At 40.5% G+C, this 13,940-nt stretch overlaps 1 protein-coding gene across 1 annotated transcript in view; it reads left to right on the top strand.

Moving 5' to 3' along the window:
- Nucleotides 1-13,940, top strand: part of LOC142245804 (contactin-associated protein-like 4) — a 795,990-nt gene that overhangs the window by 256,012 nt on the left and 526,038 nt on the right. Inside the window, exon 3 of the mRNA XM_075318773.1 lies at nucleotides 10,226-10,419. Coding sequence (XP_075174888.1) covers nucleotides 10,226-10,419 — 194 coding nt within the window. The remainder of the gene's footprint in view (nucleotides 1-10,225; nucleotides 10,420-13,940) is intronic.

Genomic DNA, 13,940 nt, shown 5'->3' with positions numbered 1-13,940 from the left:
TTTATACTTAGGAGTTAAAAAAAATGAATATGTTGTCTAAAAACATTGCATTTTCATCTGCTATTGCAGGAAAATTTGACCTTTAGGCTGTGCACATACATTGTCTTTTTATCGCATTTTTTATGCATTTTTGTGTGCAGATTTGTCACAGAACCTGAAGGGAATCCTGATGTCAGCAAAATCAGTAAGAATCCTGAAGTGTCATGCACACAACACTTATTTGTGACCTGCAGAAATTAGTCTGCAACATGTCAATTCTTTCAACGTTTTAGTAGCATTTTTCTCCCATTGACTTCAATGAAGCCAGCTAAAAATACTATAAAAACACAAGTATTAAATTATTGCATATTCGCTGAATTTTGGCAGTGAATGACATAGAGATAGATACTAAAAACATTTTTTAACCTCAGTGTCATTATGAGAGTCAAATAGCTTCTGGACATCTCAGGGGGACATTCATATGGTAATTATTCTTCTGCATTGTTTACAGGTGTATTAACCATATTATAATAGTTATGTGTGGTTGTTACTTGATTTCACACCTCTGTCTGATCATTTGTTTGCACTTACTTAGTTTGCCCTTTGTGAGACTCCCATACTTCCTCACCAGGGAGCCTTTGCTCACACACACCCTGTTTACTTTATTTTGTTTTTACATGTTTGCCTATTTACCCTATGCATCACACTACCATCCATTATTTTTATGTGTATATTTTTCCATCTTATATCTATAACCAACTGTGGTGGTCTGAGTCAGACAATAATGTTTTTATATCATGATTTGGGTCATCTTTTTGCATCCTAGACACTCCCCTATTGTCTGGAGTGGCTGTGGGCTACAATTTGTAGGCTGGGAAGGGACCAATAACCATGGACTTTCCCAGCCTGATAATATCACCTTGCAGCTGTCTGCTTTACCATTGCTGGTTATCAATAAAAGGGGGAACCCCACGTCGTTATTTTTTCTTTCATTTATTTATTTACTCATAGAAGTCATCCAAAGGGTGCAATTTTAGTATATGTTGGGGGGTTGTACAAATATATGTCTAAATGTCAATCTTTCTGTCTGTATGTATGGATCTATACTATCTATTATCTATCACTATATATTATCTACAGTATCTCCATAGCATTCATTGGTGTCAAAAATGCTAGAAAAACGCCAATGAAAAAAGCATTTTTCTTGCCAAGGAAAGAGTGCAGAAATTTCTGCATCCTTATACTCAATGTGTGCACATACTCTTACAGGGAACATGTCAGCACTTTTTTTGTATATTATATTGTAAATTGCAAATTAGTTACATGACAGTGTGGGCACTTGTTCCCCAATAAAAATTATACAATATTTGTAGAATTCTAATGAATAATCTTGCAATTATACCATGTGCAAATAAAGTGAAGTGCATTGAAGTCATTTCAATATACTTTGAGAAAACGTCTACACCAATTTGCATATTGTTTCTACTCTAGATTTTTCCTGACTGGCAAATAGAGACTCTACAAAAAAGGTATAGTTTCTATACTGTGAACAGGGAGACAAGCCCCTATGCAGCTTACCACTATATATACACCGCGTTTCCAAATTATTATGTAAATACTATTTTACTCTAAATGTTCCACACAAAAGAGTCAGTACAGTGTTGAGATCATCAAACGTTAAAGTGTAAATAACATTTTATTGGTCAAATTTTCCAATGATAACAGTATTTTTTTCTAAACTAAAAAAAAATAAAAATGCACTGTTAAAATTATTGTGACAGGGTTTTTCCAAATATTCCATAGGTTGTAAAGATCTGAAAATGGTCATTTGTTGAATTTACAGCATGAAGAGATCACATTTACAGAAATCAAAAGCTTTTACAATCAAAAACATCTTAACAGGCCAAGTTACATAATAATATCGGACCCTTTCTTTGATATCACCTTCACAATTGTTGCATCCATCGAACTTGTGAGTTTTTGGATAGTATCTGCTTGAATTTCTTTGCAGGATGTCAGAATAGCCTTCCAGAGCTGCTGTTTTGATGTGAACTGCCTCCCATTCTAATAGATCTTTTGATTGAGGTTCCACCAAACATTTTCAAGAGGTTTGAGGTGAGAGGAGGCTGGTGACCACACCTTGAGTTTCCTTCCTTTTAGGCCCCCTTCACACGTCTGTGAAAATCACGCACGTGTTTCACGGACGTTTCAAAGGTGCGTTTTCCCCTCCATGTGCCGTGTTTATGGCACTACGTGTGTTATCACGGATAACACATGGAGAATGAAAACTTTCAACTCACCTGTCCCTGGCGTTGCTGTCCGTGGTGCTGATCTTTGGTCTCCAGCCCTGCCGACTCCCCGCTGCTGCCGCTTCCGCCGCAGTGAAGTGAATATTAAATGAGCATAATGAGCGGCGGTCGACAGCAAGTGACAGCAGCGGCAGAGACAGGAGGGGTGGAGAAAGTGAGTAATGTTTTGTTATTTTTTTCTCTGACACGTGTGTTTCTCCGGCGTGCATCACACGGGCCCGCATCCACACTACATCCGTGTGGTACATGTGCGGACCGTGTGACACCCGTGCTGCTGGAGAAAAACGGACATGCATCTGTGTGGAGCACATGGGCTTATGTCTGCTCCACATGGAGGCACGGGCCAATGGCTGCACACGGGCATGCACATAGACCCATTGATTTTAATGGGTTTACGTGTGCCCGTGTCTCTGGTACATGCAGGAACGGACCTGGCAAGTACTGGAAACACGTGCGTGTGAAGGGGGCCTTATGCTCATAGCAGTCAATGATTCAGAGGTATTATTCGCAGGATGAGATGGTGCATTGTCATGCATGAAGTTGATTTTGCTATAGATGGCACAGCTCTTTTTGCACCATTGAAAAACGTGAACCGTCAGAAACTCTATATAATTTACTGAGGTCATTTTCACTTCTCTTCCCATGATTCCTGCACACAACATCACTCTGCCTCCTCCTTGCTGATGTCACAGTATTGTTGGGACATTGTGGCAATCCACCAACCATCTACTACTCCCTTTGACTGGATCATGAAGGCCTGCATAGCACTCATCAGTGAAGAAGACAGTTTTAAAATGAGTCTCCATGAATTTGTCAAAATCAAAGAAAATCCTGGCACTCACTAAATGTTTGGTCATTTATTCACATTCCTGATATTCCTGTACATTTCAGCTGGTCCTGAGCTTTTATCAACAGTGAAATATACAACATCAAAGTTCAATATACAGTATAATCAATCCCAAAGAAGTGACATTATTGTATCAGTGTTAATTATTTATAATAATAATAATAATAATAATAATAATAATAATAATAATAAACCAGTATCAATTAATCACAAACATTATAATCACAAGTATATATAAATAAATGAAACCTATTTGCAGATATACAGTGCCTACAAGTAGTATTCAACCCCTGCAGATTTAGCAGGTTTACACATTCGGAATTAACTTGGCATTGTGACATTTGGACTGTAAATCAGCCTGGAAGTGTGAAATGCACTGCAGCAAAAAAGAATGTTATTTATTTTTTTATTTTTTTTTTAAATTGTGAAAAGTTTATTCAGAGGGTCATTTATTATTCAACCCCTCAAACCACCAGAATTCTGTTTAGTTCCCCTAAAGAATTAAGAAGTATTTCAGGCACAAAGAACAATGAGCTTCACATGTTTGGATTAATTATCTCTTTTTCCAGCCTTTTCTGACTAATTAAGACCCTCCCCAAACTTGTGAACAGCACTCATACTTGGTCAACATGGGAAAGACAAAGAAGCATTCCAAGGCCATCAGAGACAAGATCGTGGAGGGTCACAAGGCTGGCAAGGGGTACAAAACCCTTTGCAAGGAGTTGGGCCTACCTGTCTCCACTATTGGGAGCATCATCCGGATTTGGAAGGCTTATGGAACTACTGTTAGCCTTCCACGGCCTGGACAGCCTTTGAAAGTTTCCACCCGTGCCGAGGCCAGGCTTGTCCGAAGAGTCAAGGCTAACCCAAGGACAACAAGGAAGGAGCTCCGGGAAGATCTCATGGCAGTGGGGACATTAGTTTCAGTCAATACCATAAGTAACGAACTCCACCGCAATGGTCTCCGTTCCAGACGAGCCCGTAAGGTACCTTTACTTTCAAAGCGTCATGTCAAGGCTCGTCTACAGTTTGCTCATGATCACTTGGAGGACTCTGAGACAGACTGGTTCAAGGTTCTCTGGTCTGATGAGACCAAGATCAAGATCTTTGGTGCCAACCACACACGTGACGTTTGGAGACTGGATGGCACTGCATACGACACCAAGAATACCATCCCTACAGTCAAGCATGGTGGTGGCAGCATCATGCTGTGGGGCGGTTTCTCAGCCAAGGGGCCTGGCCATCTGGTCCGCATCCATGGGAAGATGGATAGCACGGCCTACCTGGAGATTTTGGCCAAGAACCTCCGCTCCTCCATCAAGGATCTTAAGATGGGTCGTCATTTCATCTTCCAACAAGACAACGACCCAAAGCACACAGCCAAGAAAACCAAGGCCTGGTTCAAGAGGGAAAAAATCAAGGTGTTGCAGTGGCCTAGTCAGTCTCCTGACCTTAACCCAATTGAAAACTTGTGGAAGGAGCTCAAGATTAAAGTCCACATGAGACACCCAAAGAACCTAGATAACTTGGAGAAGATCTGCATGGAGGAGTGGGCCAAGATAACTCCAGAGACCTGTGCCGGCCTGATCAGGTCTTATAAAAGACGATTATTAGCTTTAATTGCAAACAAGGGATATTCCACAAAATATTAAACCTAGGGGTTGAATAATAATTGACCCACACTTTTATGTTGAAAATGTATTAAAATTTAACTGAGAAACATAACTTGTTGGTTTGTAAGATTTATGCATCTGTTAATAAATCCTGCTCTTGTTTGAAGTTTGCAGGCTCTAACTTATTTGCATCTTATCAAACCTGCTAAATCTGCAGTGGGTTGAATACTACTTGTAGGCACTGTGTACACAAAACCATAACATTAAATTATATATAATCTATATAAGATATAAATCAATTCATATTACGCAATATAAATTCAGATCTTGTAAATAATAATTATAACTCTGTATTCCAATAATATACAATAGATTTTATGTCTCTTAAAAACAATATTTATTTACTTTAATAGTTTTTGAATTTTTCTTTCTTTATTTTTTATATATATTTATTTAAATAATAAAACAGATTATTATTAATGGGGGGTCTCATGCACACCTTATATTGCTAATCTAGGGCTTAGTGGTAGCTATGAGCTGTCATTAACCCTTTATTACCCCGATTGCTACCACACCAAGGCAATCAGGGTGAGCTGGGTAAAGTTCCAGGATTTTCACATCTAGTGGATGCAACAATTTTGAATGGTTGCAAGCTTCTATTATCATTTATTTTTACACCAATATACATACATAGACAGCGTGTGTGACTGCAAGCAGTCAGACACGCTGTCACACAGGGTGGGGACGCTGTCTGACTGCAAGGAACGCCAGGACTGTTGGTGGGTGGGGGAATCAGTGCATATGTATGAAGGATAATGGGTGGCCCCAGAAGCAGCATGAGCACTTCAGAAGTAATGTTACAGTCCCACAGGTAAATATAACGCACCTGCTTTTCTCTTTTTCCTTTATTTGACTTTTTTTTATTAATTACCCGAGTTACCGGATCCGGATTGGTATCTAGAGTTCCCTGAGAAGTTTGAGCCTGGGTTCGGGGCATAAGTACTTTTAAACCCACGCGAATCCGGACTTTTATATTTTAGTCAATAGATCTTGGAATGAAAAATAAGCTCTACAATCAGATTAGTTAAAAAAAGTTCTTGTGCTGAGATAATCTTTGCCTCTGCTATGTGCTGTCTAATGGCCTTGTCTTACTGTACAAGAACATGGTTTGAGCATTCCAAATCTCAAGGTAAGAGGAGGAAGCAAGAAAGAGTACATATACATTACACCATGGGAACACAGCTGATGCTTTCTGTGAGGTAAAACATTGCCCTGTCTGTTTAGAAAACATGCTTTCCATAACTAAAAAATGTTTTTCCTCATAAAAATCAGCCACAATCACATGATGTCCTGTCTTTTACATTTTTTGCATCTTTTCCTGCCCAGGAGCTGTAGTATGATCAGACCATGTTTCTGCGCTACATAGTACATAGCAGGGGCACATTTCACACATTTATAAGATTATCTCAGCACAGGAAAAAAAATGTAACACATGCAATTGTGGATCATCCAACATGTACTTTGTTCATGTGACAACTCCTCCAAGTTATTCCCCCTTGCAAAAAAAATATAATGTAGTGTAGGTAACCCTAAAATACTATGTTACTTTTACACACACAGAAAGTAATTGAAAGCACTAGACAGCAATCTTGTTGTGGCACATATGATTGGTAAATGTGACTGTTAAAACAATTGTTAGGCTATGTGCGCACAGTGTGTTTTTAGCGGCGTTTTTGCGCGTTTTTCGGGTGCGTTTTTGGCCTCAAAACTGCATGACTTTGCTTCCCCAGCAAAGTCTATGAGTTTTCAATTTTGCTGTCCGCACACAACTTTTTTTTTAAGCTGCGTTTTTGAGCTTGAAAAAAAAAATGGACATATCAATTCTTTCCTGCGTTTTTCTGCATTTTCCGCCCATGCAATGCATTGGAAAAACGCTTTTTTATGGGGTTTTTTTTCAAGTTATCCTACATTAAACAACCTATCCTAAAATGCTTCGTGGTAAAAAAAAGTACATGTTAAGTTCACATCTGAAAAAGAGTTTTTATGTTCATTTATTTATATCCCTAATGTAATTTTTCTTTCCTCTCTCCCTTTCTCTTCTTTACCTTCCTTATTACAAACCTCTTCTATCAGACAGTCACTATAGACACCTATGCACCATAGGACGGTATTTTCACATCCACTATTGACTACTTTTGTCAATTGCTCTGTCAATTCCTTTCTTCATATATATGCCATTGTGTTCCTTACCCCACTATAATGTCATTTATAATTTGTGTATTAAATGTTGGTCTTCACTTATCGCTTAAAATTTCATTGATATGAATTTTTACATATTGACTTAATATTCTATGTTTTTTATGTATTTGCTTTCGCACATCATGTTTATGCCACATACTGTACCTGCTGAGGTTCTATATTCTAAATTTTGTCTCCTACACATCATGTTCTCTATATTTATACTGTATTTTTGCTCTTCACCAGTGAAGCTGGTGAAGGTCTGATACTAGACAGATACAGTATATCTTTTTTACTTCTTCTCACTGAATTTGCTGCACAAATAAATTCACCTTTTTGCATTTATTTGGTAGTGCCCAGCTTTATTTCTTATCTTTTGGGCTTAGACCCTTCCAGTGCACCCTGACGTATACAAGTAGTGCCACAGTATTTCATAATGAAGCCTTTAAGGGCTAGGTCAAACAAAATCTCATTGCAGTGCATGCACTGACCGTGGCTCTTCTGACCCGCGGCTCTTAGAGTATTTATATACAGCTCTCACGCTCGGGTCAGGAGAGCCTTCGGCCAGTCTGGACATTTTGATGCGAGTATCGTCAGTGTTATACACCCTTCTTACCCCAGCCAAAGAATCATTCATCACTGGCAGAATTAGGACGCAGTAAATTACGCTGCCCAACTAATTTGCAATTGCACAGTGGGAAGATTAACAATGAATGCTGTTATTTAGGTGGTCGTATTGCTTTATATCACAGATCAATAATTTCGCAGGCACACTAACTAAGCAAATACAGCACCTTCCTAACTCAACTGAATCTTCGGATTATTATTCATTGATTATAATAATAATATGTATTTACTTCTTTAGCGCCATTAATTCCACAGTGCATTACATACATCAGAAACACTGTCCCCATTGGGGCTTACAATTTAAATTCCCTATCAGTGTGTCTTTGGAGTGTGGGCAGAAACCACAAAACCCAAAGGAAACCCACAGAAACTCAAGGCGAACATATAAACTCCTTGCAGATGTTGTCTTTGGTGGGATGTTTAACCCAAGACTCCAGTGCTGCAAGACTGCAGTGCTAACCACTGAGCCACCGTTTTTCAATTAGTGCAGTAGAGCAGCACAATTCAATTTAGCATTTTTCTGTCCCTATGTTTTAAAAGAACTTAGAGTCCTCGGTGGTTGATATCTTTTAATGGCTAACTGAAAAGATGGTAATAATAGCAAGCTTTCCAGACTACACAGGTCTCTTCTTCAGGCTCGGTATAACACAAAATCTGAAGAGTCACATATTTATACACAACAGGACATAGAATGCAGCAGTAAAGAAGACAAGTTATGTGAAGGTACAAAGATATATTTTATCTGTCCCTATGTGTGTGTAGCCCACCAGCAGTAGTCGCCCCAGGGACATCATTCTACCTTCAGGGGCGCCACAGGGTCTTCACTTTGGTATTTCTGGCAACAGGTAATTTAGTTTTTATAATCGTGACGCCACTCACGGTTTGCGGTCAGGGTTATGGATGACCGCCACTGCAGGTTTAACGAGCATCTGGGGCTGATGGGATCTGCAGTCGGATGGTGTGGCCTCCCGTGAGTGAGGCTGGCCCCAGTGGCTCGGGTATGTAGAACAACAGGTCCCAGAATAACTCAGTCTCAGTCCAAACTGTCTTTCAACGGATCTTTACTCACTTTTAGGTGTTTTGTGAGGTACCCGGGCGATGCTGAGATTAAACCAGGTGAAACCAGGTAACCTTTAGGCCGGTCTAAGGGTAACCATTCACTCACCTTCCTAGCACTTCTTGTTTCGGATAACCCCTGACTTGAAGTACCGTGGGATTCATCCAGGGAAGTCACTACTGCCTTTTCTCCCCTTTTAGCCCATTTTTCCGGCAGCGTGGACCAAGGGAGATGGCTCCAGGCTCAATCCCCCTTATGGGCCCCCTCGTTGCTGCTGAGGCTCGGACTCTAGATGGTTGGTGAGGGACTTGTAGTTCCCCTCACCGGCAGGTTTAGCAGATCAATAAATGGACGTCTACTCTAGGGACCTGTTCCTCGTGCATGCCTAGTCACCAGCAGTCCCCGTACCCGACGGACTGACTCCCTCAGCGTCTTTCTGACTGACTGCCTGGTCACCGTTCTCGCCCGCTAACGGCCACTTCACGTGCAGGGTCTGACTAGAGTGTGTGCGCGCCTGCGTCTCCTAGCAACCAGCGCTCACTGCTACCATACTAGCTCACTCCCCTTCTTTCTTGACAGCCTCTGCAACTTTAGCTCCCAGCCCCTCCACTACACCCCTTGATGAGATGTGGAGGCAAGCCTCCTCTTGCGTCTGCCCAAGGGATCCATCTAATGGTGTGGGAGACCTGGTTGCTATGTGCCTGTGCGTACACCTGGAAGTACTGCCCCAGCATGGGTGCAGTACTCACTGGTGCCTGCCCAGGTCAGGGGCGCCACATTTGCACTATGAGTGTGATGTGATAGTTGCAGGAAATTATGTGGAAGCCCACCTGGTAGTGACTAACATTAGACTGCTCTTTGGACCATTTTTTGACTCTTCAGGAGTATGTGAAATGGGTCCCTGATTTTTTTTTTTGCGAATTTGCAAGGACCTGAAAGTGAAAGGAAATTTGATTCAAAGTCGCATGTAAGAAGAAAGTTACGCTCATCTCTACTCTTCTGTAAGGATGAGCGGGAAATGCTCACATTCATCAAACACCTGGATGTTTTCATCCTTTTAACACTGTTTAGCATTGATTAAATAGTGTGTAATGATACGCACCATTGGAAAGAAAATAGTAACAAACAGTATTTATTTTATTAATTCTGTTTCTGAAAAAATATGATCTAAAAAGTATGTAAAATATGATTATTTACTAAAAAGGTACTTGATTCTTAAAAATATGCACATTAAATGATCAAACATTGAATTTGTCACTTGTTATAGGCAAAATATTTTCTTCCAGTATTGGTTTTACTTGATAGCTTTTGCGAATAAAGCTAGTCTATAATCAATATTTAGTCTCACTTTGGATTCACTGTAGTGCCACTTTCTCCTTCATTGCACATACAGTTGTTCAAACCGACGCAGACATTTACCATATGGTTGCGCATTATACAGTATGTTTAAACTGCAGTAATTGTGATAACTATGCAACCTACAATTGTTTTGGACAATTTCAGAAAATTTGACCTTTTAACATTTCATGAATGTTGCTTATTCACTTTTTTGCAGGAGCGGGTGGCTGGTCTCCACGTGTATCTAATAAGTACCAATGGCTTCAAATTGACTTAGGAGAGAGGACTGAAATTACTCGAATTGCCACACAAGGCAAATATGGAAGTTCAGACTGGGTAACAAGCTATCTTCTATTATATAGCGACACTGGAAGGAACTGGAAGCAGTATCATCAAGAGGAAGGCATTTGGGTAGGTTTTCTTCACAATAAAACAAATAATTAAATCAATATTTTGAAAACTTATATTAGCATAGTTACTGGCTTTGATGAATTTCCACACATCTTTTTACATTACTAAAAAGCTTCTAATTGACTAAAAATTATTTGTATAACACTTTGAATTCCTCTTGGAGCCTATTAAAACTGAGCTAAATTCTGTAATAATAATAATAATAATAATAATAATTATCTTTATTTCTATAGCGCCAACATATTCCGCAGAGCTTTATAATTTAGGAGGATCATATACAAACAAGTAACAGTTATAGAAAATACAATATTTAAAGGGAAAAAAAGACAACCTTGCTCGTGAGAGCTTACAATCTACAATGAGATGGGGAGGGCAAAGTACAATTGCTTATTTACAATGACAATCCAGCCATCTCATGGAAATGGGGGATAGATAATGGCTTCCTGGACCAGTTGGCCAGAGCCTTGAGATGCATTTGGGTGCCATGGAATTTGACTTGGGGTTATTTTCTGAGAAGTTGTGGAGGGATTAGGTGAAATTAGTTTGGCTAGGGATTTTGATAGGCCGCCCTAAATAGATGCGGTTTTAGGGTGCGTCTGAAGCTGAGTAAGTTGTGATTCGTCCTAACTTTTTGGGGTAGAGCGTTCCAGAGGTTTAGTGCAGCTCGGAAGAAGTCTTGGATTCGAGAGTGGGAGGTTCAAATTAGTTGAAAGTTATTTGTAGAGCGTAGAGAATGGGTGGGATGATAGACAGAGAGAAGGGTGGAGATGTAGGTCGGTGCCGCATTGTGGAGAGCTTTGTGGGTGAGAACAAGCAGTTTGAATTGGATCCTGTTATATTTATGGGCAGCCAGTGCAATGACTGGCACAGAGCAGAGGCATCCGAGTAGCGGTTAGCCAGATGGGTGACCCTTGCTGCTGCATTAAGGATGGACTGTAGAGAAGAGAGTCTAGTTAGGAGGAGACCAATTAATAGAGAGTTAAAGTAGTCAAGGCGAGAGTAGATCAGGGCCACGGTGAGGGTTTTTGTCGTTTCCATTGTTAGAAAGGGGCGGATTCTAGAGATATTCTTGAGGTGCAAGCGGCAGGTGCGGGTAAGAGATTGTATGTGGGAGGTGAAGGAGAGGTCAGTGTCAAGTATAACACCCAGACAGCGGGCCTGCGGCCTAGGACTTATCGTTGTGCCACACACAGTGAGGGAGATGTCAGGTTTAGGAAGGTTGGGAGATGGAGGGAAAAGAACAAGTTCAGTTTTTGAAAGGTTAAGTTTCAGATAGAGAGCAGACATGACATTGCAAACTTCAGTCAGGCAATCACTGGTGTTCTGTAGTACAGCGGGGATGAGCTCAGGGGATGAGGTGTATAGCTGTGTGTCATCAGCATAAAGATGGTAATGCAACATACCTATTTTAATTTCCAAGTAATGCTACCTTATCTGGCTAGGGAAAAATGAATCGTAAGCATTATTAACCAGAAGCCTGTTTAACCACATGCAGCAGTTTCAGACTTGTATGCTATAAATGGTCCAAAAATTAACCCTTTTCAAATGCAAATGCATTCCTTGCTGTTGTTTATACACAGAACAGTCTGTTTGTGGCTTTTTTCTGCACAATTTATTCATGCCTGGGGAGTATAAAGAGCTTACCATTTTGCTAAATCAATAAGTGATAGCCTTTTTAAAAGCCATCCAAAAATTATTCCTTTAATTAGGGGGACTAAACAGGTATGCTGTTTTGAGAAGAAGTTATGTTTTCACAACTATCTTTTAAAAATGATCCCTTTTTCAGCCAAAACTGATTTTTTCAGCACTGAATAACAAGGCAGTTACAAAGACTTTTATTCAAGCTGTCCAAAAATTATCCTCTTTTTATTGGAGACAAAATTGGGGTACTGTTTTCAAAGTAAAAAATCTGTAGCTTGTTTGTCACCAAACCCTTAGAAAAATAGCTTTTTCATTTTTGTGTACCATAAAGAGAACACACTTTCAGCATCACTAGTGCTGTGTAGCACAGTGAAACACAGAAGGGAGAAAGGAGGTGTGTGGTGGGCAAGGACCAACATGATAGAGAGTTAAGCCCGCTTGACACGCTACAAAATATCTTACGATGTGTCGGCGGGGTCACGTCGTAAGTGACGCACATCCGGCATCGTACGTTAAATTGTAGTGTGTGACAGGTACGTGCGATTGCGATTGAACGTTAAAACGTTCATCGCATGCACGTCGTTCAATTCCTAAAAATTGAATGTCAGATTGTTCATCGTACCCGGGGTAGCACACATCGCAGTGTGTGACACCCCGGGAACGATTAACAGATCTTACCTGCGTCCTGCGGCTCCCGGCGAGCAATGTGGAAGGAAGGAGGTGAGCGGGATGTTTACGTCCCACTCATCTCCGCCCCTCCGCTTCTATTGGCCGGCTGCTGCATGACGTCGATGTGACGTCAAACGTCCCTCTCACTCCAGGAAGTGGATGTTCGCCGCCCACATCGAGGTCGTATGGACGGGTAAGTACGTGTGACAAGGGTTAATCGTTTGTGTAGCACATTTAACAAATTGAACGTGCCGCACATACGATGGGGGTGGTTACGATTGCATACGATATCATATGCGAAATCGTAACATGTAAAGCAGGCTTTAGAATGGGACAGACAAGAAGATGTGTGGCAGTTTAAGGCCAGCAATTACAACCTTAGCAAGAGTTGTACAGTCTAATACTATGAAACATAATGGGCAGCCAGGAGATGTGTGGCCTAAGGGGTTTTGCTGAGGCTGCATAAAGAGCAACACTTTATATTAAGACAGGTAAGGCAAGTCAATATGTGGTAGTTTGAAGGAAGCAATGGCAGCCTGATGAGCAGCAATAAACTATCGGTTATGAGATGGATAAGGAGTAGATGGCCAGCTAAATGTGTTCTATTGCACTGGTGCAACAGAATGGTGTTGAAGATAGCCATTCGCCAGTCATGCATTCAGATAGATTGTATGACTGATTTAATCATTCACTTCAGAGTTTGGTGCATGTAAATCTGCACTATAGCTAACTGGGCCAGTTCTTTTCACTGTTCTAATTTGTTGACAGAAAAGAACATGGAATCAGGGCAAAGGGTAGCTGTCTGAGAAAAGAAACAGTCACTAGACAACTGAACCTGGCTGTTGAGCTAGTACAGCTGTGTTTGCAATAGGTGGTCATAATGGCAGATAAAATATTGTGTCCATTATGTGAAATATACTGTGGAGGTGGAAGCTGCTTCCTCGGCTAAATGTTGTTGACGCTCTTATGCTGGTACAGGCAGGAGAATGTTGAGTCAGTGTAAATCACAGCAGAATATGCTGATCTATCATGTTGGTGACAGGTGTTCACACAGCAAAAACTTTGCAGAACAGATAATGGAGCTGTTCTTGTTAAAAGGAATCTTGGACTCCCTTTTGAAAGTTTTAATAAATTCCCATTTTTGTTTTTATTGCAAGGGTCTAAAAGCATGGCTTCCAAATACTCATCTTTTCTTCATGGTAACAATATGC

This window comes from Anomaloglossus baeobatrachus, chromosome 1 (genome assembly GCF_048569485.1).
Source record: "Anomaloglossus baeobatrachus isolate aAnoBae1 chromosome 1, aAnoBae1.hap1, whole genome shotgun sequence".
In the NCBI taxonomy this organism is placed as follows: domain Eukaryota; kingdom Metazoa; phylum Chordata; class Amphibia; order Anura; family Aromobatidae; genus Anomaloglossus; species Anomaloglossus baeobatrachus.
This window is presented reverse-complemented; position numbering and strand designations above follow the sequence as displayed.